We start from the raw sequence: 25,889 nt of genomic DNA, 5'->3' as shown, positions 1-25,889 counted from the left end.
TCATCTTCATCCTTAACCACAAAAATTGTGAAACTAAGAAATTATCACATGTGAGAAAACCAATTCTGCCTCAGAATGGAGTCTGTTAGTCTTTCACACAAATCAAATTGGTTTTGGGACAAATATTATATACTCACGCATCTTTTCTCATAGGTCACATTGTGTGCGCAAGACTGAATATAAGATGTGCTCCTCCACTTGAATGGGAGTGCTGGATCAGAACACTACTGCGTCAAATTTGGGCATGTGCCAGAGTCTGTACCTTGGGCTAAGTTTACTCGCACTAACAATGAAATCCGCCCCTAGAATCGATTTCTCCTGTGAGCCTAACAAGTAACCAACATACGATGACCTTGCATAACATTTTAATATACTGCATTGGCCCCAGACACCTGTAAAACAATATAAACATTAGGATGTGCACATAATCAGAGAGACTGTATAAGTTAAAAGCATGTTAACATCCCTACAAATAATAGTAATAATAGGTACTGTACAGGTCAACATTTCTCATAATATGGGCATTATGAGAGAGACAATGTCACACTTTTCTCTTTTTTGCCTTTTTGTCTGTTTGTATTTTTTTTTTATAAAAAATTAAAAATTCGATACTAATGTTAAGTTAAACAAAATTAAATTGTAACCTCTCATTCCTCATCACGTCTAATTTTTCTATTTTTCAGGAACTTGTAAAAAGACCGCAAGGTGACCCAAACAATGGCAGAGGCCACTAGCCCGCTACCAATCCCCACCATCCCAATGAAGATCATTCGATGCTCATATGTCCAGTCGACGTCCAAGTGTTTTTGGATGAAGTCTAGGATAAAGTTATCCGGGACCACATCCAACTCCTTCATCTCCTCTTTGGTGGTGTGGAACTTGTCAAAGTTCAGTTGCACCATTGAGTCCGAGATGATCTTCAGACCAAAATAGACCCTTTTAACAAATTTGGAGGTTTTGAGCTGCAAGACATCGCACCGGTACGTGCCAGCATTGGCCTCCTTGGTTGCGTTAAATCGGATAATGAAGTCTGGGGTCCTGTAGACTCTAAAGAGTGCATCAAGTGTGGTGATGAGGCCATAGGCGTACCTCCAGGTGTAGAGAAAGGACTGCAGACCTATGCCAACTGTATCACTAGAGAAGCAGTTAATCTGAAAGGCAGCTCCAGTGGGGATGGTGAATGTTTGCAGGCCACAGTCCCAGCTGACCATACATTCTTCTCGGCGTGTCTCACACTCAGTCTCAGATCCATCTGGCTTGACCAGGCACCACTCCAGCTCCTTGACTCCCAGCCCACAGCTAACGCTGCACCCGCTGCTCTTCACCACCACCTTTGCCGCAGCATTCAAGAGCTCAGGTGGGAAGGAAATCGTGGTCTCATCAGCCTTGATTGCAAAAAGTATTGCTCCGAAAATGACGCAGCTTCCTAGGGGCTCCATTCATTGCATAACAGGGAAAAATTATTTTTTCCTGACACGTGGAGGAGTCTGGTCTGCTGCTAGACCTAAGCAGTTTTCTTTAGATTCAGTCTTTCAAAATGTTCTCTCTGGTTCCCGATGAAAGAAGAGCCTAGAGTTGAAACATTCAGCAGAAAAGACATAGTCAGGCCAGACAGAGACATATGATGGCGATGTGCTACTTGACAGCAATTTCTTAAATAAACGTTTATAGAGAAAATTGAGGATATATTATTTACTGCTCTCAAGCAACACTTTATTGTCGGACTTCCGCCATTCTTTTTATATGGAGCCTACCAGACAGCTTAGCAGTTTAGTTAAAAAAGGGCTATTGTCAGCTTACCATAGATCTCCACTTGGAGATGCAAGTTTTTAAACAAATGTAATCAGGCAAAATATATCGTTTGATCATGAAGTTTTATTCATTGCACTTCAAAGTATTCATTTATTCCTTCAAAGTTTCGAATTTTGTTAACGTTTTTTAGGTTTCAGACATTTTTTGTCCTGTCCAATGCATTTCGGGTTACATTAACCCTTCGTCAGGGACAAATCTAGAATGCAATTATATAATGAGGAGGCAAGTGAGTATCTTGTTTTAAAGAACAAAATAGTTAGATTATCTAAGTGACAGAAGTGATCTCGTCATTTTGGTAACGTGATCAAAGTGAGGATCGGGTTGTTAATCATCTGTGTTTTGGGGAAGGTAATGGGGTTCTCGATATAATGGTGTTATTAGTATCATGCCAGTGTTTAAGGTCAATAACGCGGTGTCATCAGCGTTTTTTACGAAGAGCGTGTGGTCAAGTGAACACGGATTCCCATATGAATTTCCGTGAGGCGGTGTTGTTAGTATTATTGCTATGGTCGATGTAGTTAATTAAGGCGGTAAATTACATACGCCGTACTTATGGAGTAAGTGACAAGTTGTTCGGAAGTCTGTAAGAAAGTATATATGTATTATTTAGTCCCAAGGAATGCTCTCCAGTCTTAAACTGTTGTGTTTGTGGCTAGGCGAAAGCAGTGAGAAGATCACTTACTTGAAATTCATGTTGGCGGGTGTCAGCTTCTCCGTGCATCGGTGTAGTTAACGGTGTTAGTGAGCACTCGTAATAAATAACGGACTAGTGTGTTAGTTCGCTTACGTGAGCGATGAGTGAAACGCTACCCTGGTGTATCAACAGGTATTTTTGGTGGCCATATTGGATTTCAACGCGAATTAAGTGTGTTAGTGCGTCTCATGTTAATAGGGTATTTTTCAGCGAATTGTGAAGAAAACGACGGGTCTAAAGTAATAACGATCGCGTAATGGTCGGATTGTTTATAACACAACGGTCTACAAGAATAAAACATGAGATAAAAAATGGGCTAAAAATTAAATTTAAATTAAGTTAAGGTAAAACATGAATCTATATGTATATGAATTATCAGCATTCAAATAAGCCAGTGAGATATCAAAGTGTAGACATAACTATGAATAAGAATTTAAATAAACAAAACAGACTGGAAAATGTATGGATCACAGGTGATACAAAATACAAATGTTTTGGCTGTGGTATAAGTAACATTGATATTCTATACAGTCATTAAGACCATGTGGTTTCAGAGAATCCATCTTTTAAGACCATGTGGTTTCAGAGAATCCATCTTTTTGATCCAATAGTTTTCGCGTTGCAGTAGATGCTTATTATTGTCTCTACCTTCTTTTCTTATCGCGATTTCCAAAATTAGGAATTTCAATTGACTAATGCTGTGATGGTTTTCAAGGAAATGAGTAGCAATGTTGGATTTGATGTTGCGTGTACGGATGTTAGATTTGTGTTCATTGATTCTTGTTTTAATTTTTCGTTCGGTTTTTCCGATCTAATCTTGGCCACACGGACATTTTAGTAGATATATCACATTAGCTGTGTCGCAAGTAGCTGTAACTTGTAATTTGATTTTGTATCCTTTACGTGGATGTGTGATAAATGGTCCTTGAATGATGTTGTGGCAATTGTTGCAGTTATGACATGGTTGTGTTCCTTTGTATGCTTTGCATATCCTCTCATCTTTGGTTTTTAGAAGTTCACCCAAATTTTTACTTCTCGTGTATGTGAAAATTGGAAGTTCATTGAATAGGCTGTTGAAGTCTTGATCCTGTTTTAAGATAGGCCAATGTCTTTTGATGCTGTTTTTAAAAGTATTGCTAACTGTAGAGTATTTGAATACCAGGACATTCCCTTTGGTGATTTTTGAAGTGGACTTAGAAAAAAGATCGTTGCTGGTTTTTTGTTGGCAACGTTTAATTGCTTCATCTAAAATTCTGTTAGGGTGGTCTTAATGACCGTATGGAATATCAATGTTACTTATAACACAGCCAAAACATTTGTATTTTGTATCACCTGTGATCCATAAATTTTCCAGTCTGTTTTGTTTATTTAAATTCTTATTCATAGTTATATCTACACTTTGATATCTCACTGGCTTATTTGAATGCTGATAATTCATATACATATAGATTCATGTTTTACCTTAATCTAATTTACATTTTATTTTTTATCCCATTTTTTATCTCATGTTTTATTCTTGTAGACCGTTGTGTTATAAACAATACGACCATTACGCGATCGTTATTACTTTAGACCCTTCCTTTTCTTCACAATTCGCTGAAAAATACCCTATTAACATGAGACGCACTAACACACTTAATTCGCGTTGAAATCCAATATGGCCACCAAAAATACCTGTTGATACACCAGGGTAGCGTTTCACTCATCACTCACGTAAGCGAACTAACACACTAGTCCGTTATTTATTACGAGTGCTCACTAACGCCGTTAACTACACCGATGCACGGAGAAGCTGACACCCGCCAACATGAATTTCAAGTAAGTGATCTTCTCACTGCTTTTGCCTAGCCACAAACACAACCGTTTAAGACTGGAGAGCAATCCTTGGGACTAAATAATACATTTATACTTTCTTACAGACTTCCGAACAACTTGTCACTTACTCCATAAGTACGGGGTATGTAAGTTACCGCCTTAATTAACTACATCGACCATAGCAATAATACCAACAACACCGCCTCACGGAAATTCATATGGGAATCCGTGTTCACTTGACCACACGCACTTCGGAAAAAACGCTGATGACACCGCGTTATTCACCTTAAAAAGTGGCATGATACTAATAACACCATTATATCGAGAACCCCATTACCTTCCCCAAAACACAGATGATTAACAACCCGATCCTCACTTTGATCACGTTACCAAAATGACGAGATCACTGCTGTCACTTAGATAACCTAACTATTTTGTTCTTTAAAACAAGATACTCACTCGCCTCCTCATTATATAATTGCATTCTAGATTTGTCCCTGGCGAAGGGTTAATGTAACCCGAAATGCACTGGACAGGACAAAAAATGTCTGAAACCTAAAAGACGTTCACAAAATTCGAAACTTTGAAGGAATAAATGAATACTTTGAAGTGCAATGAATAAAACTTCATGATCAAACCATATATTTCGCCTGATTAAATTTGTTTAAAAACTTGCATGCCCAGGGGGACACATTCATTAACGATTGTGCTGCTGCTTTTCTTATCTTATACAACGTCTTTGACCGATACGTCGCCCCAGGAGCATCACAATTTTTTTTATTTAAATCCTACAAAACATTGAACTTCTATTTCAACCTACTGCTGTAGCGCGCACTACTCACTACTTAGCTTACCAAAGATCTTAGAATGGGATTGAAGCTCGCCCGTTGCTTACCATTGGTTCGCTTTACTGTCATTGTCTTGCTTCATTTTTTATGTCTTATCTTGTCCATCATTTATTTGTCCCTCCCCTGGAGCATAGCCTTTTCTGTGGTGTCTTTCCACTGCTCACTTTTAGGCAATGACTTTTTTCTTGCGGCTTTAAGATTCACTTGTGCACCTCTCCCCTGTACTTCTTGTTGTTTCTCATCTCTATGCTTCCCTCCCCCTCACACTTCATGCCGCTTTCTCTCACTACTTGCTTCTCTCCCTTTCCTGTGCTCCGTGTTGCTCTCACTCCCTTGTGTACTCCTCCCTCCGTCCCAGTTCTCCCCCAGTTCTGGTCCCATTGCTCCCCCAGCTCCCATCCCTTGTGTTCCCATTGCTTCTCGCCCCCACCCACTCCTCCGTTGCCACTAGGATCCCCACCTTTCCAAGAGAAAAATACCGCCATTTTGTTGTTGTTGGGTTAAGAGTCTGCAAATGCCTGGACATGATACTAAATAGAACCACAAACAAAACGGTAAGCACTCATTTGTAACATGAATGTTCTGTCTTTGTTTCCTTTATTAGTCATGGATCATTAAAGACGAACTAAAACATACATAAAAGTGATTTCAATTTATATTTGTTGTTTAAATATGTACAGAACAAAGCTTAAAATACTGGCTTTATCTGATTTTGCTTATTTTTGTACCAATACTAGTGGTGCTAGCAGAAAACCAGTTAAGTGGAAACCCTAGTTGCCCCCAAACACTTAAGTTCTATTTTTTTAATTCATTTTTTGAAACCTTTTATACCTAAAAAGTGCTTTCAAGTAACTTCTTTTTTTTAACATTAATTTGCTAATCCATTTTGGATTGGTAAATGTAAAAAAGAGGAACTCGCATCATTTTATAAGTGCCCATGCATGGTCAAACACAGCATGTGTGTACATACAAAAGGAAGTGGCTGCCAGCGTCCTCGTCATGACACTGTTTTTCTTCTTTTGTTCATGAACAAAAGGCAGTAACATAGCTAATAGATCTCAAAGGCAAGACCTACTGGCTTTACAATACTTTTTCATGTATGGTGGGGTGGCGAGATGCACAGCTTTTATTCTGAATGAATAACATAGACCAAATCTGATATATTTATACAGCTGTCATATCCAATTCTGAGGAAGGACTTCCTTTCGAAAATGGCAGTTCAAGTTTTCATGTAATTGGGGATTTAAATTGAGGGACAGATTTATCAATATTCACAAAACGCAACAAGACAATTTGCTGTGCTGCGTGAAAAAAGAGAGGGCAGAAATGCACCAATTTTACCAATATATGGCTCATTCCTGCTCTGAAGCTGCGGGAGTGCACAATCTACTGCCTAGCGCCAGCACAATCACCTTTGCGCCACGGTGCAAGTGTGCCTGTGACTGTTGCAGGCAGGATTGTTTTTGTGCAGGTAGGAATACTTCCTGCACAAAAAAATCCTCTAAGGCTTTCTCCTCTTTGTAAGTGTGCTGCAAAATGCAGCATACTTAGAGGAAACAACGAGGAGAAATAGAGATGTTTCTCCTCGTTGCACCTCTCCAGGGAAGGAGTAGCATTTTACACATTCCCAGGTTTAGAGTTTGGGTAAATCCGGGAATGTGCCAAAACCCATGGGTGGATGCGTGTGAATACCTACGCTCTAACCATAGAATGCCTTCCCAGGGCACATTAACTTAAGGTGGCAACTTGCGCTGTTTGCGTTACTCCAGATTTACCATACAATGCAGGGCTATGCAAGGTGGCCTTGCGTTGCTTAGTAAATCTGACTTTGGTACTGCGTTGCCCTTGCAACACCAGGCATGACGCAAGGGCAATGCAATACTATGAAAAATCTGTCCCTTAATGTGGCTAATTTAGTCTAATCCTGCACGGACACATTGCCACGGGAAGTTGTATCTCTGATCTGAAAGTTCTGGCTGTATAACAGGAAGTCCAGCATCAAGCATGAAAATACCAAGTATAAAGCCCACAGCTCTCTGACACATGATAACAGGAAGTCCCAACTCCGACCTGGAAGTATTGGATGCAGGTCAATGGCAGCTTCCTGCTATGAAATCCACTATTTTTTTCAGATGTGTGCATCCCATTACTTCTCTCTCGAAGAAAAGGGTCCTGTATATGAAATAGGGGGGTGGGGCTGGGGGCTCCTAGAACAAATTATTTTTAATGTAGTGGACCCCTACAGTACAATGTGTGCATCCGCGGGGCTGATGCCTTATTGTCCTTATACCACGCTAAATTCCTTAAACATACCTCTCGAATTAATTTTTATTACTCACAGGAATCTCGAAACGAATGCAAACAGCATCCAGTTTAATAACTGTTCGTTCACATATTAAGCAGGTCTCAACACATATGCCACAGTGACAGCTCCCGACTGCTCCACGTGTTGCACCCCCGAACCACTGCATTAAGAAGCTACAGGACTGATCCTCCGAACTAGCAACAATTCCCAAATAATTCGTGTGTGCCTGCCTGACACCTCGCACCCTCCCCTAGGATTCAGCGTGTTGTTAAAACGGCGGATGCTGTTGAGGGCCCAAGGACAACCGGATGTAAAAATGCAATATCTAATAAACCAGCCTGAAGAGAAAAATAGGAACCTCCAGTTCCATAGATTTTCCAACTTAAGAGAAATAAGTATAACCCAATTCGCCAAGAATATAGATCAAAAAGTATTTTGTACATAGAGCGCTAACATTTAAATTACTTCGATAGAACTCTGTAGCGCCTCCATAAAGATGTTATTAAAGTGGAGACAAATAGTTACCACACAAACGGAGGCTCCTCAGAGTGTCTCCAAGGAAGGCAGAAGGCACAGCTGGAGAGCGGAGCCGCGGCCTGCTGATCAAGGTGCCAGTGATTGTTGACAAGCTATGACACTGCTGTCATCAGCAGCGATCCCCGCTTATGACATCTTAGACACATCCCTCCAGTGGGGGTCATCCTCCACTGGCCATCTCCGCCACGAGGAAGGGCTGCCCGGTGGGGCTCCCTCGTCCTGGGACTGAAACAGTCAGAACACATCCTCTTGCACTGGGGACCGACTTTGCTAAGAATGGAGTTAACAAGCATTAAAAATGCAATAGGTCTCGCCTTTTATTAAGTTAAAGCCATTTGCTTTGCTATACAGTACCATTAGAAAAGAAAATGGCTTTAACTTAATCAAAGGCGAGACCTATTGCATTTTCAATGCTTGTTATGTTACGTATGGCCCCTCAAACTCATCGGCCCTTGTTTTTAACTGATCCTTCAGGACAGAGGAATACTAGGGCGAGCCATACATAACATGGCCTCTCCGCCCCGATTTAAACATAAAAAACAAATCCGGCCTCTTGCTACCCTCTCTTACCCACCTTTGGGCCCTCCCTCCTCCTCTCCTTAAGCTCTGCTCTCTGGAGCAATCAGGTCACTTTGTTTCTCACTGTTGCCATGTCACAGCAGTGAATAACCAGATTTCGGATACACTCTGCGTGATACTGGCCCTGACATCCGTGCTTAACAAGGACGTGAAGAGACACATCATTAAAAACATAAAATTGCACCAATTCACCAGGGAGTAGGCTCTTGTCTTTCAAGTTTATTTTAAATTGACAGTGCACCAAACACACTCTTCCGTTTGTGAACTCTGTGAAAAGAGTTGTGCTGTTTGTCATCAGATACGTCATGTGACCCGCCTGACACACATGTCATATTAATAGAGTATTCACCAGCCCAGTGAATGTACCGAGGGCACAGGAGACACAAATCGCGCCTTCTGCAAACTTTGTTGATAGCTTATTGGGTGAACGCACTGCTATCGGAACTCTTAGAGACTAGTAGTGTCAGATTCAAACAGTGAAAAATCCGCGCAGCACTTAGCGCTTTGAAGAGGAAATCAAACTGCTAGTAGTGTCTGGGTGGTGTATACCATCAGCTATTATGGCCACCAGAGGCGCAACTAGAGCCAAATTTCGGGGTTGGCTCCGAAAAAATTTCGGGGGGGGGGCTGAAACTTTAAGCAATAGGCAGAGTGGATCTGCAGGGGCTCTTCTTAGAAGGGGTGAAACAACAGCGAGGCCTCATTAACATGCAGATGGTCTTTTAAAGACCTGTGAAGTGCTCGGGTGCGGCTGTGTCTGTGCCCGGGAAGCTCTCTCATCCCGGGCTGCCACATACGACGGGGGGGGGGGGGGGGGGGGGGGGGCTTTGAGTCCAATGGGTGTTGCGCGCCTGATGGGCACTGCTTTGAAGCCATAGGCTGCCACAGTAAGTGCTATATTAAAAGTAGGCAATGATACTTTAACAACTTAAACAAAGGCATCAAACAACATATAATATTCCAGCATTTTAATGTGGGGGTTTATTTAATCTGAGAACGGACCTTTCTTCAAATCATTACAAGTCAAGCGCTTACAATGACGAGGATCTAAGAAGTGAATGGTTCCCACTCCCGGTTCAGTGGGACATGGGTGGACTTTCTACTATATGTTAAAATGTGAGACCAATAATAGCTCCTAACAGCGCTCCCGAGCTGTCCCAGCGCCACCCCGCTATTTAGTATTTGTGTCTTGTTAGTACTAGTACTGTAAATATCAGCCCTGGCAGAAGACATCTGGACTGGATGTACTGGTCACACTGCTAGAGTCCAGCCTGATGCTACTGTTAACTAAAGATATGTTCCCCCTTTCATCGACTTTATAAGGATGAAATGAGGTGGCTGTCACGGGCACTGATCTTCAGGATGTACACAACGCTGAAGCAAGTGCCTAAATCCACTGAGCTATATTACCTGCTCATATGCGGTGAGAACATTTTGGGGGGACATTTGATGAAGCCATTGTGAGAGTTAACTTCCTGAACCCCAAGACCCGCTGAGATTTGAAGGAGTGTTCCCTAAGCAGAACTGAAATTCTACGCCTGGAATGCTCCTCCTTTCAATACCAACCCTCTCCCACCTGTTAGCCCCGCCCCTCTGCAGGGCCAGCAGATGCCCATTCACACTTTTATGTGCCCATTTCTGGATTTTCCATTTACAAGGAAGCGGACCCCGGCACTTCAGGGAAGTGAACACAGGTTACACCACCAGCGCTCCGCGATGTGTGCTCCTGGGCTCCGTGGGTTGCAGAGTTCCTGTTTTCTCCCGGCCGTGTGCGCTCCGGCACTTCTGTCTGAATGTGGGGAGGGCGGAGTCGGGAGGGGCCTGTCCGGCTGCGGGACACCCCTCCTGGTGGGAGTCATGGGCTCTCCACGCCCCCCTGAGTTGGGAGTCACTAACCAGCAGTGTCTTTGAAGGGAGGGTGCAGCAGCGGGGCGAGGCTGCCCACACCCCAATTCCCCCTGCCGTGCCCTTTGGAGCTGTGCACACCGCTTTTCACAAGTCCAACGACGCACGGCGTGAGGTGCCGTTGTGCCAGCCTGCCTGCTTGCCCAAACTTGTTACCTGCCACCCCCTTTTGAAATCAAACTCCCAGTGGCGTAACGAAACTTGAGGGGGCCCCTCTGCAAAGAATATGGAGGGGGCCCCCCACGCTCCGGATTCAGTCAGGAGTTCTCAGGTCGGGGGCCTGCTGCGCATGCACCAGTGGCGGCTGGTGAATTCTAAAAGTGGTGGAACGAAAAGCTGAGAACCAAGTTGAAGAAGGAAGTGAGTACAGCAAGCACACCAAAGTGAAAGAGGTGTGTTCGGGGTTGGCTTTCCCAAGTGGGCCCTTTAACCACTCAAATTTCAGCTTTAAATAAATTCAGTCATTTGTCTCCAAAATATCAGCTTGTCAGTTTATGAAAGCAGACACGTTTTGCTATTAAATACCAGCTTTGCCTTCTTGAAAAATAATTTAAATTTACATAAATCAAGAAGTTATCTTTTTTGTGAAAAAGTTCAATTATTGTCATGAACCACTAAAACACATGATAGATTCCGCCTTGTTTGTTTGTTTGAAAAGTTTTATATAGCGCTGGCTAGACCCGGAGGTATCAGAGCGCTTTACATGAAGTAGGACATTGTTTCAGAACATTGTTACATCAGTTGTTGGAGTTACAAAAGTTACATGAATTACAAAAGCATAGCATAACATTAGAAAAAAAAACGGTAAGGGGGAAAGTACTTCAGGTGACACAGGAAAGTCAGGCTGGAAAAGGGGAGGCAGACAAAGAATCACGGAGGGAGGAGGTGGGGGAGGGAAAAGAAACACAACGTGGAGACTTGGAAAACAATGACCGATGTCCGGCTGGGTAGGTGGCGGCCAAGGGGTGAACCAGAGCCAAACTCCTCTATAGCTGCAAAGGACAGCTCCTCTGGGCATCACCCAAAGTTGCTCGGGCACCGCGGTGCGTACAGACAGTTTTGGATTCCACCTTGAATATCTATGTGTCATAGTTGCATGTCATATGCGCCAATCTTATGCCAAGAATTACCGCCATTATGCCGAAGCAAGTATGAGGACTGTGCACCACGCAATCAGACAGGAATTACCACTATTATGCCAGCGCCCGCATTTTACCTGGTTTGGGCTCCATTATACCATGGGTGAGCACATTGGGCCGATATGTGCCACCATTATGGCAGGGCCAACATTATGTCATGTTATTTTATTTATTAAGTACACAATCATGGAACATTGCTGGTGTGGAAATGGGGTAGCTCTGTAGAATCTCACTAGTGGCTGTGACAAGCTCCCCTCTTTACCTAGTGATAGTTTTTTCTACACAAAGGCATGTCGCAGGCACAATGGAAAAGAGAGAGAAAGATATGAACGGCTTCCTTGTTCGTCTCTAACAGTCCACCCCCTCTCGTCACAGCCCTTCCCACAGTACACAAGGACACCCATATGTCCCCTGTACCCTTCTACAGGTCAAATGCATATCAACCATCCTGGAATGGTTACTTATTTAGGGAAGTATGGGGAGAAATTTTAGAGAATAAAAATAGCTTGACCTTTATGCGTGATGCGGGGTATGAAATTGACTATGGGGCACTTGAGTACAGTTCTCTGCAGGACAGCTGAGGGTCACGACTTCAGAGCCCACTGTGTTTACTCCCTGCCCTGTGTTAATTCAAGTCTATGTTGTGCAACCTTATTTACGCCCTGTAGTATTTCATTGTCTCTCATTCACCACTGTCCACCTACTGTATTTACATCCTGTAGTATTTCATTGTCTCTCATACACCACTGTCCACCTACTGTATTTACACCCAGTAGTATTTATTTGTCTCTCATACACCACTGTCCACCTACTGTACTTACACCCAGTATTTCATTGTCTTATTCACCACAGTCCACCTACTGCATTTACACCCAGTATTTCATAGTCTTATTCATCGCTGTCCACCTACTGTATTTACACCCTGTATTTCATTGTCTCTCATACACCACTGTCCACCCACTGTATTTACACCCTTTAGTATTTCATTGTCTCTTATTCACCACTGTCCACCTACTGTATTTACACCCTTTAGTATTTCATTGTCTCTCATACACCACTGTCCACCTACTGTATTTACACCCTGTAATTCATTGTCTCTCATACACCGCTGTCCACCCACTGTATTTACACCCTGTAGTATTTCATTGGTTCTCATTCACCACTGTCCACCCACTGTATTTACACCCTGTAGTATTTCATTGTCTCTTATTCACCACTGTCCACCTACTGTATTTACACCCTTTAGTATTTCATTGTCTCTCATACACCACTGTCCACCTACTGTATTTACACCCTGTAATTCATTGTCTCTCATACACCGCTGTCCACCCACTGTATTTACACCCTGTAGTATTTCATTGGTTCTCATTCACCACTGTCCACCCACTGTATTTACACCCTGTAGTATTTCATTGTCTCTTATTCACCACTGTCCACCTACTGTATTTACACCCTTTAGTATTTCATTGTCTCTTATTCACCACTGTCCACCTACTGTATTTACACCCTGTAGTATTTCATTATCTCTCATTCACCCTTGTCCACCTTCTGTATTTACACCCAGTATTTCATTGTCTTATGCACCACTGTCCACCTACTGTATTTACACCCAGTATTTCATTGTCTCTTATTCACCGCTGTCCACCTACTGTATTTACACCCAGTATTTCATTGTCTCTTATTCACCACTGTCCACCTTCTGTATTTACACCCAGTATTTCATTGTCTTATGCACCACTGTCCACCTACTGTATTTACACCCTGTATTTCATTGTCTCTCATACACCACTGTCCACCCACTGTATTTACACCCTGTAGTATTTTATTGTCTCTCATTCACCACTGTCCACCTACTGTATTTACACCCAGTATTTCATTGTCTCTTATTCACCACTGTCCACCTTCTGTATTTACACCCAGTATTTCATTGTCTCCTATTCACCACTGTCCACCTTCTGTATTTACACCCAGTATTTCATCGTCTTATGCACCACTGTCCACCTACTGTATTTACACCCTGTATTTCATTGTCTCTCATACACCACTGTCCACCCACTGTATTTACACCCTGTAGTATTTCATTGTCTCTCATTCACCACTGTCCACCTTCTGTATTTACACCCAGTATTTCATTGTCTCTTATTCACCACTGTCCACCTACTGTATTTACACCCTGTAGTATTTCATTGTCTCTCATTCACCCTTGTCCACCTTCTGTATTTACACCCAGTATTTCATTCTTATGCACCACTGTCCACCTACTGTATTTACACCCAGTATTTCATTCTCTCTTATTCACCGCTGTCCACCTACTGTATTTACACCCTGTAATTCATTGTCTCTCATACACCGCTGTCGCACCCACTGTATTTACACCCTGTATTTCATTGTCTCTCATCCACCGCTGTCCACCTACTGTATTTACACCCTGTAGTATTTCATTGTCTCTTATTCACCACTGTCCACCTACTGTATTTACACCCTGTAGTAGTTCATTGTCTCTCATTCACCACTGTCCACCTACTGTATTTACACCCTGTAATTCATTGTCTCTCATACACCACTGTCCACCTACTGTATTTACACCCTGTAATTCATTGTCTCTCATACACTGCTGTCGCACCCACTGTATTTACACCCTGTATTTCATTGTCTCTCATACACCGCTGTCCACCCACTGTATTTACACCCTGTAATATTTCATTGTCTCTTATTCACCACTGTCCACCTACTGTATTTACACCCTGTAGTAGTTCATTGTCTCTCATTCACCACTGTCCACCTACTGTATTTACACCCTGTAATTCATTGTCTCTCATACACCACTGTCCACCTACTGTATTTACACCCTGTAATTCATTGTCTCTCATACACTGCTGTCGCACCCACTGTATTTACACCCTGTATTTCATTGTATCTCATACACCACTGTCCACCTACTGTATTTACGCCCTGTAGTATTTCATTGTCTCTTATTCACCACTGTCCACCTACAGTATTTACACCCTGTATTTCATTGTCGCTCATACATTTCTATCCACCCGCTGTATTTACACCCTGTAGTATTTCATTGTCTGTTATACACAACTGTCTACCTGCTGTATTTACACCCTTTCATATTTCACTGTCTCTCATACACCACTGTCCACCCACTGTATTTACACCCTGTAGTATTTCATTGTCTCTCATACACCACTGTCCACCCACTGCATTTACACCCTTTAGTATTTCATTGTCTCTTATACACCACTGTCCACCTGCAGTATTTACACCCTGTATTTCATTGTCTCTCATACACCACTGTCCACCCACTGTATTTACACCCTGAAGTATGTCATTGTCTCTCATAAACCGCTGTCCACCCGCTGTATTTACACCCTTTCGTATTTCAATGATTCCTTCATGTCTTTCTTCTCTCAGCATCCATTAGCCATCTTGGAACAATAAATTCATAATAAACTACAGCAAAAGAAACATACAATGGTACAGCCAATAGTCCTCCAACCAACGTCAGACCTATTGGCTTTGCCAACGCTTATTAGATATGACATCTTACATGGATTCTCCCCTTCCGACCCACAATGTCCTTCCATTCTTATGTGTGTCCTACTCTCTCCCATATGACTCTGGTGATAGTTTGCTACACTCCAGTCCCATTCATTTCCCTGAATATATCTCTATTATTTTTAGCATTTCGTTGCTGTTCTGGGCTCATTCTATGCATCATTAGACTTTAAGTACCAATTCATAACCTGCTCTTTATTGGATTCTTCAATAAAAAATATTACCAATGTGAATAACAAGAAATAGAATTCATAGCAAAACAAACATAAAATAAAAAGTGCACAGCATGGGCAGAAACTGGATACCTAAAATGTATTTAAAAAAACGAAAATGAAGGTTCTGTGCTGTGGAACCTGGGAATGACTTTCCCCAACTCTATAGTACTCTGGAGGCCCCTAAAATGTGAGTTTTTCAGTTAAGCTGGAGTCAGTGGCGTAGCACGAGCCTCACGCGCCCTCATTTAAGGAGGTGAAAATTGCTCCCTGGCTCCTGGTTGGGTAGTGAAAGAAAGCTATAGTCAGTGTGCCCCTCCCATTCCTAGGCCCCCGATGCCACTGCACATGCTGAACCATTGGTATGTACGCCCATGGCCAGAGTCTAAAAGTAAATAAAGGGCTGATGATAAAGCGAATTAATAATACTAGGCAGGTGCCTAGGGTGCCAGCACCAGACAGTGCCAAATTGACACCAAAAGCATCAAATATTACCAATTAATTCTAAGGAGGGAGCAAAAAACATAAAAATAGAATTCTGCTGAAGGCTCCAGATAGTTTTGCACTTGGTCTCAAATGTCGCTCAAAAATGTGCAACAACCACAGACATGTTCTCCCTTCCTTTGCAGCTGGGAAGACCACTGATACAAATGGAATGTGGCATAACAGCCAGAGATGCTGGCTTTTGAACTGGGGGATCATGCTCGAGTCTCAGCGTTGGTTCAACATCCTGTGATTCTGGGCAAATCACTTAATAACCCCGTGCTTAAAAAATAAGTGTGGCCTTGTGTAACCCTCCAACAGTGCTCCTCATCTTTACGTAGCGCCTCTCTCATATGCATTTCATTTGTTGTGTAGCGCTACTCATATCAGTGTAGTGTGTGTCAGTACTTTACACCATGCACACATTATACAGAGACAGTGAATCATACAAGTATGTAAATCAGTCTACAGGGAATGTCACATAAGCCAATGAGAATTACAAGGTGTAGGAATCACATGTCATCCATACTGGTGGGCAGTATATTTTAAGAGGGTTTGGTCTGGGGAAACACAAGCTCAGGATTTAAAGAGTATTCCATGGGGGTCAGCTTTACTGATAAAAATGTATATCTGCCCACACTTACTCATTTTAGCAACATTAGAATAATGAAAGACTGGATAAGTTCTAACTATATCACAAAAAAAGAAAGCGAAGTTCTAACTATACCATTCATGTTTGTAGGCAGCTCTTTGATGACAGTGCATTGGTCACTGTCCTATGTTAGGATTGTAACTACTGAACTGCAAGTAGCACAAGGATCTCTGTGACAAAGGCAGTAACCCACTGAGCTTCCACATAAAATACAGCTCATCTGCATTTAAAAACTAATAACAGACAAATGATTTCTCTCCAGCAGGATCATTTAGCACCAGCGTTATCTGGGCATTTTGCATTGTCTTATTGTTGTCCTGCATCAGCCATGATAATGATAAAAACTGTTTAAATGAAGCACACACAAAGTATGTGTCCTGCTGGGCCTGTGCATATTTTAAAAAGAAAAACAAATGGTAACACATTCTCTTACCTACACTATTAGTCAAACTTTGTGTCACAGCCTGATGTGATAAGCAGCTGCAGGGGTCAGGAAAGGTGATAGGAATAAACAAACTTATTTTCTCCTGCGCTGCATAGAAAAAGAAATATCCATGTAATGTAACTGGTGCTCGTGTAAAGCGCTCCAATACCTTGGGGGCGAGCTTACACTATATTGAACTATTTAAAAAAGTATTCTCTGTCATTTTCTACACGTACATCCATTTTCAAACATTCTTGAGCCATTTTTTTTTCTCTCTTCTGTGGAGATCTGGGAACGTTTCCATGTTCACTATCCGCATCGGGGACACTGCAGGCCACAGAGGAAACACTCTGTGCCATCCAGGGAGACTGAGAAGCCAATTGCATTTCCAATGCTTGCTTACCTTCCAATGCGTCCCAGCAGAGTCCTGTCCCTGGAGCTGCAAACCTTCTCCGCCAACACTCTGTTGCCTCGTCCCTTCTCAGAGGCTGTGCCTTGTGAGGAATGCTCTCTCTGGGGCCCCCACCCCCATCCCTTTTCCGGCGGGCTCTGACTGAAGAGAAACAATGTAACTTGTTACTTTGTTTCTCTTCAGTCCTGCCCTGGGTCAGCGCGAGGAGCTCTGAGCAGGCTGTAGACTGCACCTGCTTTTTACAGCAAGCATTTCTCTCCCAGCTCTTTACCGAAGAGCTGAGGGGGCCCCCTTCACCTAACCAAAGACTGGGGGCCCCCCCGCACCGCGGGGGCTGCGGGGGTGTTTGTTACGCCCCTGCAAACTCCCTGTCATGCGTAAGAGAACCTCGTGCCGAACTCTCGCCTGCCCTGCACCCATCTCACATCACCAGGAGCAACGGTGCGCGGCAGCCAGGGGCGCAACTAGGTCTTAACTTCGGGGGGGGGGCTAACATGGCAAACAAAGGGGCGTGGTTAACATGTTAATCAATGGGGGCGGGGCTAAAATGGCAGACAATCAGGTTCGGGTAATGCCCAGGCCAAGCTGAGAAAAAGAAGTGGCAAATTCTGCATTTGAAACTGGACAACAATCAGTTTTATGAGAATTAAATTGGAGAACAGAGGGTAATGTGAACCATGTATATAATAACAGACAAGGGATTCATTCATCTTGAAATAAAGTGTCACTCAAGTACATTATATTGTCTCACAACGATATTATGTAGACGATTAAAATTACACCCTTTTTTCTAATGGAGTGCCCATGAAACTGGGTCAAAAGAGCCCAGAACAACATACTACTCTCTGAAAAACCTAGACTGTTCACAGATATAATTCACACAAAAAAGGGGACTCTGTCCACCACCCAAAGACACAGAAGGAATTTCAGATTTTGCAATGTGTCCATTTGCAGTGTTGTTACAAACGATAGCACCAACAAACATTAATTTATTGGCAGTACAGACATTAAAGCATGGTGCTTTAATGTATAGGCAGTGGAAGTAGGGGTGGGTGGGGTGCTGTGCAGCAGCACCCCCATAATAACCATGCTGGAATACAGAGGGTGCATGAGAAATAATAAAGCATTTACATGTTACATTTTCTGTTTTTCAAAAGACAGGTCAAATGCCAGGCTCTTGATACTGCAAAAAATACAGAACTTGGTAATTATATCCCTGTCACAAAGTTCCAATCCTCACCTCTTCGGCTGGTGCAGCTCCTATTGTAATTGCATTTATATAGCACTCACTAACCCTGACAAGGTGATTACGCGCTTTTTCGGTGAGTAGCACGCTACTCTGGAACCCATAGAGGATCAGTGGTGAATTAGTATAGTGAAATATGAAAGTAAATTGAGTGGTGGATATGTTAGTCTGTTATTTGAATTGCGAAGGATAGTGGAGGGATAGAAGAGGGAAAAGGTTTGCATTTATATAGCACTTACTTCCTCATATGAGGTGTTGAAGCACTTTTTGGTGGGTAGCACGCTACTCTGGAACCCAAACCGGATTAGTGGGGAACTGGTATAAGGAAATATGAAACTAATCTGAGTGGTGGAGATGTTAGTCTGTTATTTGTATTAAAAAGGAATAGTGGAGGGATAGAAGAAGTAAGAGTTTAGAATGTTTTTTTGGGGGGGGGTTCATAGCAGTAGGAGAGGGTTTGGGGATGGAGGGGGAAGAGTCAGAGGGAAGCGCTTAGAAAGGCTTGTTTGGGAGATCTGAATAGTAAAAGAGGTATGCGATGATGGAAGGAGGTAAGAGTATGGGGTTTAGGATGAATGAAAGAGTGGCGGTAGAGAATATATTGATAGATGTATAGAGTTAGAAATAGGGCAGCGCATTGGAGAGAGTAGTAGTGAGGTTTGAGATGAGTCAGAGTGGAGGTAGAGAATATATTGCAAGAGATATATGGTGAGATCTAGGGTAGTGCAAAGTAATAAATATAAAGATACATAAGTACATGAAAGGTATCTAAATGCATAAGGAAGGTAATCTATGTAGGATAAAGTTGCATTTAATAAACTAAGACTTTCAAGTGTTTTTGTACTTGTGTGTTTGTGTTAGGTGTTAGATTATTCCGTACCATTACAGACCACTATCCCACCTGAAATAAAGGAAAAAGCTAAAAACCTGTATTTTCACACTATAATTCCTTCCACCAAGCTGACTCGGTTATCAGTTTCATATCTATAGCACCAAGAGGCCCCTAGAGTACATGTTTAACAAATGGCCAAATAATACTAAAGGACGAAAAAAATAACAAAATGAGACCACACACAAGCCAATTTGCCTTGTAAACGAAATATGAAATGAAACTAAGAAAAAGTAATTATCCTAGGCTAGACCCATGGCCTGGGAACAAGCCTGGTGTTATATATCAGCTTAACACATTGGGCCTGGCTTCAGATGGAGGAAATTCTTACAAAGAACTGCCGGTTACTTGCAAGAGGCATCTTAAAATGTGTATTATGATGGTGTAACAATTGGATTACAGCACAGTGAATGTTTAAGATTGGCAGGTTTTATCGGTCTTTTTTGAGATAGAGGGTGAATCGAAGAAAAAAATGAAAATAAACTAAAAATCCACAAATAAACTTACGAACCTGTCTGCAATACACATACTACCAATCCAAACTTAGGACATGGTAGACATATTCGGCCATCATCTGTTGTTACAGTCCTGTAGACTACTTTAGAAAGGCCAACCTACCCCTTGACTGGATGTAATAGAAATGGGCCCCATATGCTTCAAAGGACATCACAGACAGGGACGCCCCCCCCACCCGTGGCACCACTGGCCGGGGCCACTCAGCAGATAAGGGGGCTTGTTCTGCTTCTCATCAGCACCTCATCTCTTGCAAGGACATGCCAGGGGCACTACTGCCTCAAGGCCACTTGCTGAAAATGAAGCCACAATCTGCTTCGCAACAGCATCACTTGCAAGTACCACCCGTCCATAGTACCACTGTCCAGCCCACTCAGCAGACACGGGGCAGGTATCTGTGGCATCACTGCCCCAAGCCCACACAGCTGAACTGAGGCCTAGCACACGCCCCTGACCACCACCTCCATCACACTTGTGGTGTAAGGTGAGGACACACCAGGTGTTGCACAACTTCACAGCCATCATTCTCAAGGCAGGATCTCTGCTCTCACTTCACCATGCTACCATACAGCCCACCCAGGAGTTCAGAAACCGAATCCAAGCACCTACATCCATCAATGCACAAGCATTGTGGGGAACCAGGGCCTAACATGTTATTTCCAACCAAGTAATGCCCTTCAGTGGCAAGATTTCTTAAAAATGATAAAAACGGATTGAACATAGAACGGACCAGTCAAGTATTTAAATGAAAGAGTTGCTTTCCGCTCGGCTGCTTGCGCCTTCCTATTAATAGTTGGGCCACTGTTGCCAGCTTCTGGTGACAGCGTCACCCCAGGCACCAACTGTAGGCGCTTCCATGCTCCCTACCTCAATATGCCGCTTTCATAGCCAGCACGAGCACTGTCACCAGTGGCAAAACCCACTAGGCGCTATATCCGTGCTTACGCACATTCACAGCTCCCCTCCACCCCAACATCCTCTTCCAACCAATAAAGGGACCATAGGATGCAATAAGCAGCACTAACCTGCACCCCTATTCACTGTGTTCAGTCAGGAAACTGATAATGCATGTAAACCTGGGATGTACTGTGCGCACAGTGGCGGGCCACACAAAGAATGCCCGTACAGTAACCACAGGACACACGTGTGGTGCTCTTGACACAGCCCTCTAACAATTACCATTGCAATGTGTCTCCTCCCCTCCTGCAGATCTGCGGATTGAGCGCGTGCTGCATTGATCTCATGTGTAGCCTACGCATCACAAGCTTGATTCCCGGCACAGCCACTCAACTTTTTGTACTCCCAACAACAAAACAAGCATTGGCAAAGCCAATAGGTCTCGCCTTTGGGACCTTATAAGTGTTTAGTCAGAGCTATTGGTTTTGCTTATGTGTTTAAGCTTTAGTGTTGAGCAGTGTGGCTGCTGTGCAGCATGTTGGAAAGTTATAATTAAAGTGTTATAAGCATTTTTTTGTTACCTTCTCTACAATTAAGATGAGATGATGTCTAATTAAATGGCCTTATTAAAATAAAAATGTATATAAAAAAATGTTTAGTGTTGGCAACTTTTTCATAACTGTTCTAATGTTTATTATAGTTTTTTTTTGAGTGGGGGCAGATATAAATAACAGGAGAGTAGAGATTGGGACACGGTAGGTGAATTATAATTTGAGTAACGGACGGATATTAGGGGAGAATTAACAGATGCCAGATTTTGAGGGTACAATGGAGCTATAGCAAGCTATAGCAAGAGGCAGCCCTTACGCAAAAAGTGAATAACATAGCCAGCAGTGCACTTTTACCCCATTCTTTACTCTTTTATAGACCCCGCCCTCCTCTTTGTATCCAACAATAGAGCACCGTTATCACCATTGAACACGAAAACATGAAAAGGGAAAATAAAGAGTGGGGGAAAGAAGGAAGGACAGAACGCCAAGATAAATAAGAACAGAGCAAGAAAAGAACAGAGGACGAGAACAATTTTTAAAAAACTGACGAGCCAGTAATGGCAGGAACAAGAGAAGGAGATTGAAAGAGTCAAGAGGAAGAATAAATAAATAAGAAAGGGCACTATGAGAAAGATAAAGGCGGAAATAAATAAAAAGGTTAAGATGAAAGAAAACAGTGAAAACACCACCATCAGGCAACAATGCCCCTCATCTCTCCATAGCCCCTTTCTCACATCCATTTAATTTGTTTAAAGCGCTGGTAAAGGCTGGCTTTACTAATCCACTCAGCTATCCACATAAAATACAGACCTGTTCTTTGCAGCAGGCATGTTAACCATCTACGCTACTTTAAAGCAAGTAAAAAGTGCCACTAAACAAAACTTCCATCTCTCTCTCTCTGTCTAGCAGGATCATTAATCACAAGAGTTATCTTGACATTTTTGTTGCTGCCTAAAACGTGGACACCCAAGAAACTCTGCGGCAGGTGCTTTTAAATATTAAATTAGGCTAAACACAGCACGCCCCCTACGGTCAGCGTCCCCCTCCAGGTCAGCGCCCAGTGCAGCCACACTGGTTGCATTTCCCTAAAGCCAGCCCTGGAATGGGACCTCTGTAGTTTGCATAAGGGCAATATTTAGGCACCTGCGCTCTGCACTAAAGTTGAGTCTTCCATGAAGTGTGGGGTGAAGGTTGGTCTCAGCTGCCGTTTGAGGATGAGCTCTCCGTAGTGTGCTTGGGTGTAATTAATGTTTAGACTCTGCAGTGCGAGGTGAGCTTTAGTCCTAGCAGCAGTTCGGGGTGAGGGTTGGTTCCAGCTGCTGTTTGAGGTGAGTGTGAGGATGAGACCCCTGCAGTTTCCATGAGTGTACTAAGGTTTGTACTCTTCAGTGTGCGGTGAACTTGAGTCCTTCATGCAGTGTTGGGTGAATGTTGATGCCACCTACATTTTGGGCTGAGTGTGAGACTGAGACCCCTGCAGCTTCCATGAGTGTGACATTTGCACCTGTGCAGTGTGAGGATGAGCACGCTGTAGTTTGCGTTAGTATGATGAATGTTTGAACTCTGCAGTGTGAGGTGGCCTTCAATCCTGGCTGCAGTTTGGAGATTGTTGTGTGACTGAAAAGTCACACCTGTTGCATGATCTTCAGCGCATCTACACATTACGACCCAAAAGTACAGGATCTTGAACTGGATAACACCGCAGACAACAGATATCGCTACGAGACATTATTTATATCAGACTGGGGAAATTCCACACAAGTGCATTTTACGAACAAGGAAACCAATTTCAAGAAACTTCATGCACCAAAAACATCCAGTAAAACAACGCTCCAAGTACAGACTGGATACAAGGAAGGACCGCTCCTGAGGAAAAAAATCAGTTGAGGTGTTCTTCGAAAGCTGTGTCCGAAATGCCCAGGGCAGGCGGGGCGTCACTTGAGAGGTCGGTCATGAAACTCAAGATCACACAACAGGACTCTTGGCGCAGGGAGTGGGAAGATGTGCACAGCAGGGGTAAAGGGATGGCCAGTGCTGGTGACGCTTTTCCTTTGTAAAGGAATTCCTGCTGGCATCACATCCCCTGCTGTGCACATCTTCACACTTCACACTTCATGCTGCACAGCACATCATACGTACTTACGTGAAATCCCTGCTTCAATCAAGGATATCACCTCGGTGGCACCCCTCTCAAAGAAAACAAAAGGTGGGGGGCAGGGAGGGATGCTGAAACCTTCAGAGGCTGGCTGCCTCCGGCTGGTTCTGGGCCTCTCAGAAGGGGTCATTAAAATCACATTCTCGGATTCTAAAGCATCCGAGAACAAAAGTGGAGGCTTAATACAAATGAAAGTGGGGAAAAGGTTTTTATTCCTTCATTATTTTAGATCACTGCAAATCAAGAAAGTGTGTTGTGCTGTCATCTGAACCTTGGCAGCCCGGGCTGAAGATGACGACGGGGGGGGGGGGCTGAAGCCCGTTCAGCCCAATGGGTGTTGCGCGCCTGGCGGCAGCTCAGGGGATTCATGCACCTGCTGCGGAGATCTGCCTCTAAGATGGCCCCACGCAGGATCTGCAGGCCTCAGTATTGTCAGGACGCCAGATTTCTTCTCCAAAGTTACTTATAACAGCGAAAACTGAACTACCTGCATGCACCGATTTGTTTTGTAAAACCCAGGCTCTGCTGACCCAGAAGAACAGAAGCCCCCTACATGTGTTAATGTTCTAACTGAATGTGAGCTGCCACGGCCTGACACCACCCAATACTGTCCATACGCTTACCAGGTTTGTGTTAAAAAAAGACACTCAGTGGCAGCGTTGTGAAGTTGTGAGTTTGTGGTAACAAGCACTGGTAATAAACAAGTGAGCTGGACAACCAACCATCAGGACCCTCAGCAAGAACAATGTGTTGTTTACATTGCATTTGTATAGCGCTTACTACCCCAGACGAGGCGCTGCACTAGTCTCTTGTGTCCAGTGTCCATCTAGCCATTTGCGCAAAGAGCGAGGTACACACAAACCCGGGGGCTAATTGTAATTTTTTTGTGCGCCAGTTTTGTGGGTGTGCTAAAGAAACAAGGAAGAGCCAAGTGTGTATGCTGAAGTCAGCGTATATTCATGATAAGTATAGATGGTGTGAACGGAGGGGAACAAGCAGTCGTACTCCGGTATTGAAGGATGTGGGAGGAAAGAAAGTTGATTCTCGGCTGCTTAGGAATGGTGTCTACGCCGTTGCTGACAGGCGGGTGAGGCCGATAGGTTTAAAGATTTCGGAAAGGAACATAGATATCGCGGGAAGCTGCGTGCCGAAAAACAAAAGCGGGGCATCGGGTACATGTGGGTGTAACGGGTAATAATTGCAACAAGCACGTTCTGCTTTCACTTTACTCCGTCGCGAAAGCATTCTTGTCCTTATGGGGCCATGTGTTTGAAACACATGGCCCCATAAAGATAAGAAACCTTTTGCAACGAACGCAAAGCAGGCGAGGCCGTCCAAATGGGACAGCCAAAAAAGCCGAGCAAATACGTCACCAGGAGCTCTTTTCCAATGGCTGGCCACCGTTTAGCATAAACTGTGATGCCGGCCAATGGAAAGAGGGGCGAGGCTTAATGCCCTTTACTAAAAAATCCCCATATCATTAAATCTCGCCAGCGAGACAGCGCATGCGGGCAGCCTACGCCAGGCGAGACCTAAAAACCCTCTGTCTGATATGACCGGCCCATAGCGGAAGATTTTGCAGGCCCGGGACCACATGTTAGTATCTGGCGCCATCTAGTGGTTTGAGGCATGCTTACCTGCCATGAATTAATAGGGTAGACGTTTATAGCCAATGCTGGGCCCTGGATAAGCGTGGTGCCAGGGAGAATAATGCCTCAGGGGTGTAACACAGGCCCCTGCGGCGTGGAGGGGAATTCAACCCTTTAGAGGGGCCCCATGCTACCCCAGGCCAATAAATACCTACGAGATATGGGAGTCTCGGGGACTCCTTCACATTTTGGGGGCGTGCGGGGTGGTCATCATTTTTAATTCCCAATTTCTCTTCCACTTCCGGTGGACTTTGGAAAGAATAGGTAGGACTGAGAACCCACTTCTGTGAAATGTGGCCTCGTCTTTTTGATTAGACCGTCTTCCTCACCACATGTCTTACTTTTAACTCCCATGTTCTTATCCTCCTCCCTTCTACTTATCACTCTGAAATAGCTCAAATGCAGCGTCAGAACGCTATGATGCCACCAAACTGTTCAATGCCTACATAGCCCCACTTGCCAGCATCATCCATGCCCACGGAATCAACAACCCCTCCTATGCGGATGAAACCCAGCTCTTACTCTCCCTCTCCCACGAGACAATAAACACTCGGACCAGTTTCTACACCTGTCTGACGGAAGTTGCCAGATGGATGAAAACCACTGCC

The 25,889-nt window shown here is 43.6% G+C and overlaps 2 protein-coding genes across 5 annotated transcripts in view; both read right to left on the bottom strand.

Annotated features, from left to right (window-relative positions):
• Window positions 1-647: 647 nt before the first annotated feature.
• Window positions 648-1,439, bottom strand: LOC146870057 (transmembrane protein 81-like). The gene has a single exon (XM_085627610.1). The coding sequence runs from the start codon at window positions 1,437-1,439 to the stop codon at window positions 648-650; it is 792 nt and encodes a 263-aa protein (XP_085483736.1).
• Window positions 1,440-1,441: 2 nt separating this feature from the next.
• Window positions 1,442-25,889, bottom strand: part of LOC146870056 (retinoblastoma-binding protein 5) — a 529,113-nt gene continuing 504,665 nt past the window's right edge. For 2 of the 4 annotated variants that reach the window (XM_085627519.1, XM_085626455.1), the window contains exon 14: window positions 1,442-1,569. In XM_085627519.1, the coding sequence (XP_085483645.1) occupies window positions 1,505-1,569 (65 nt within the window). In that variant the 3' untranslated portion in view covers window positions 1,442-1,504. The remainder of the gene's footprint in view (window positions 1,570-25,889) is intronic. The other 2 variants (XM_085626372.1, XM_085627459.1) reach the window with 2 other exon arrangements.

The sequence above is a fragment of the Triturus cristatus genome, chromosome 1_1, assembly GCF_964204655.1.
Source record: "Triturus cristatus chromosome 1_1, aTriCri1.1, whole genome shotgun sequence".
Classification (NCBI taxonomy): domain Eukaryota; kingdom Metazoa; phylum Chordata; class Amphibia; order Caudata; family Salamandridae; genus Triturus; species Triturus cristatus.
This window is presented reverse-complemented; position numbering and strand designations above follow the sequence as displayed.

Excerpts from the sequence above, each read along its gene's own strand:
- LOC146870057 (XM_085627610.1), bottom strand. The coding sequence starts at position 1,439 with ATGGAGCCCCTAGGAAGCTGCGTCATTTTCGGAGCAATACTTTTTGCA.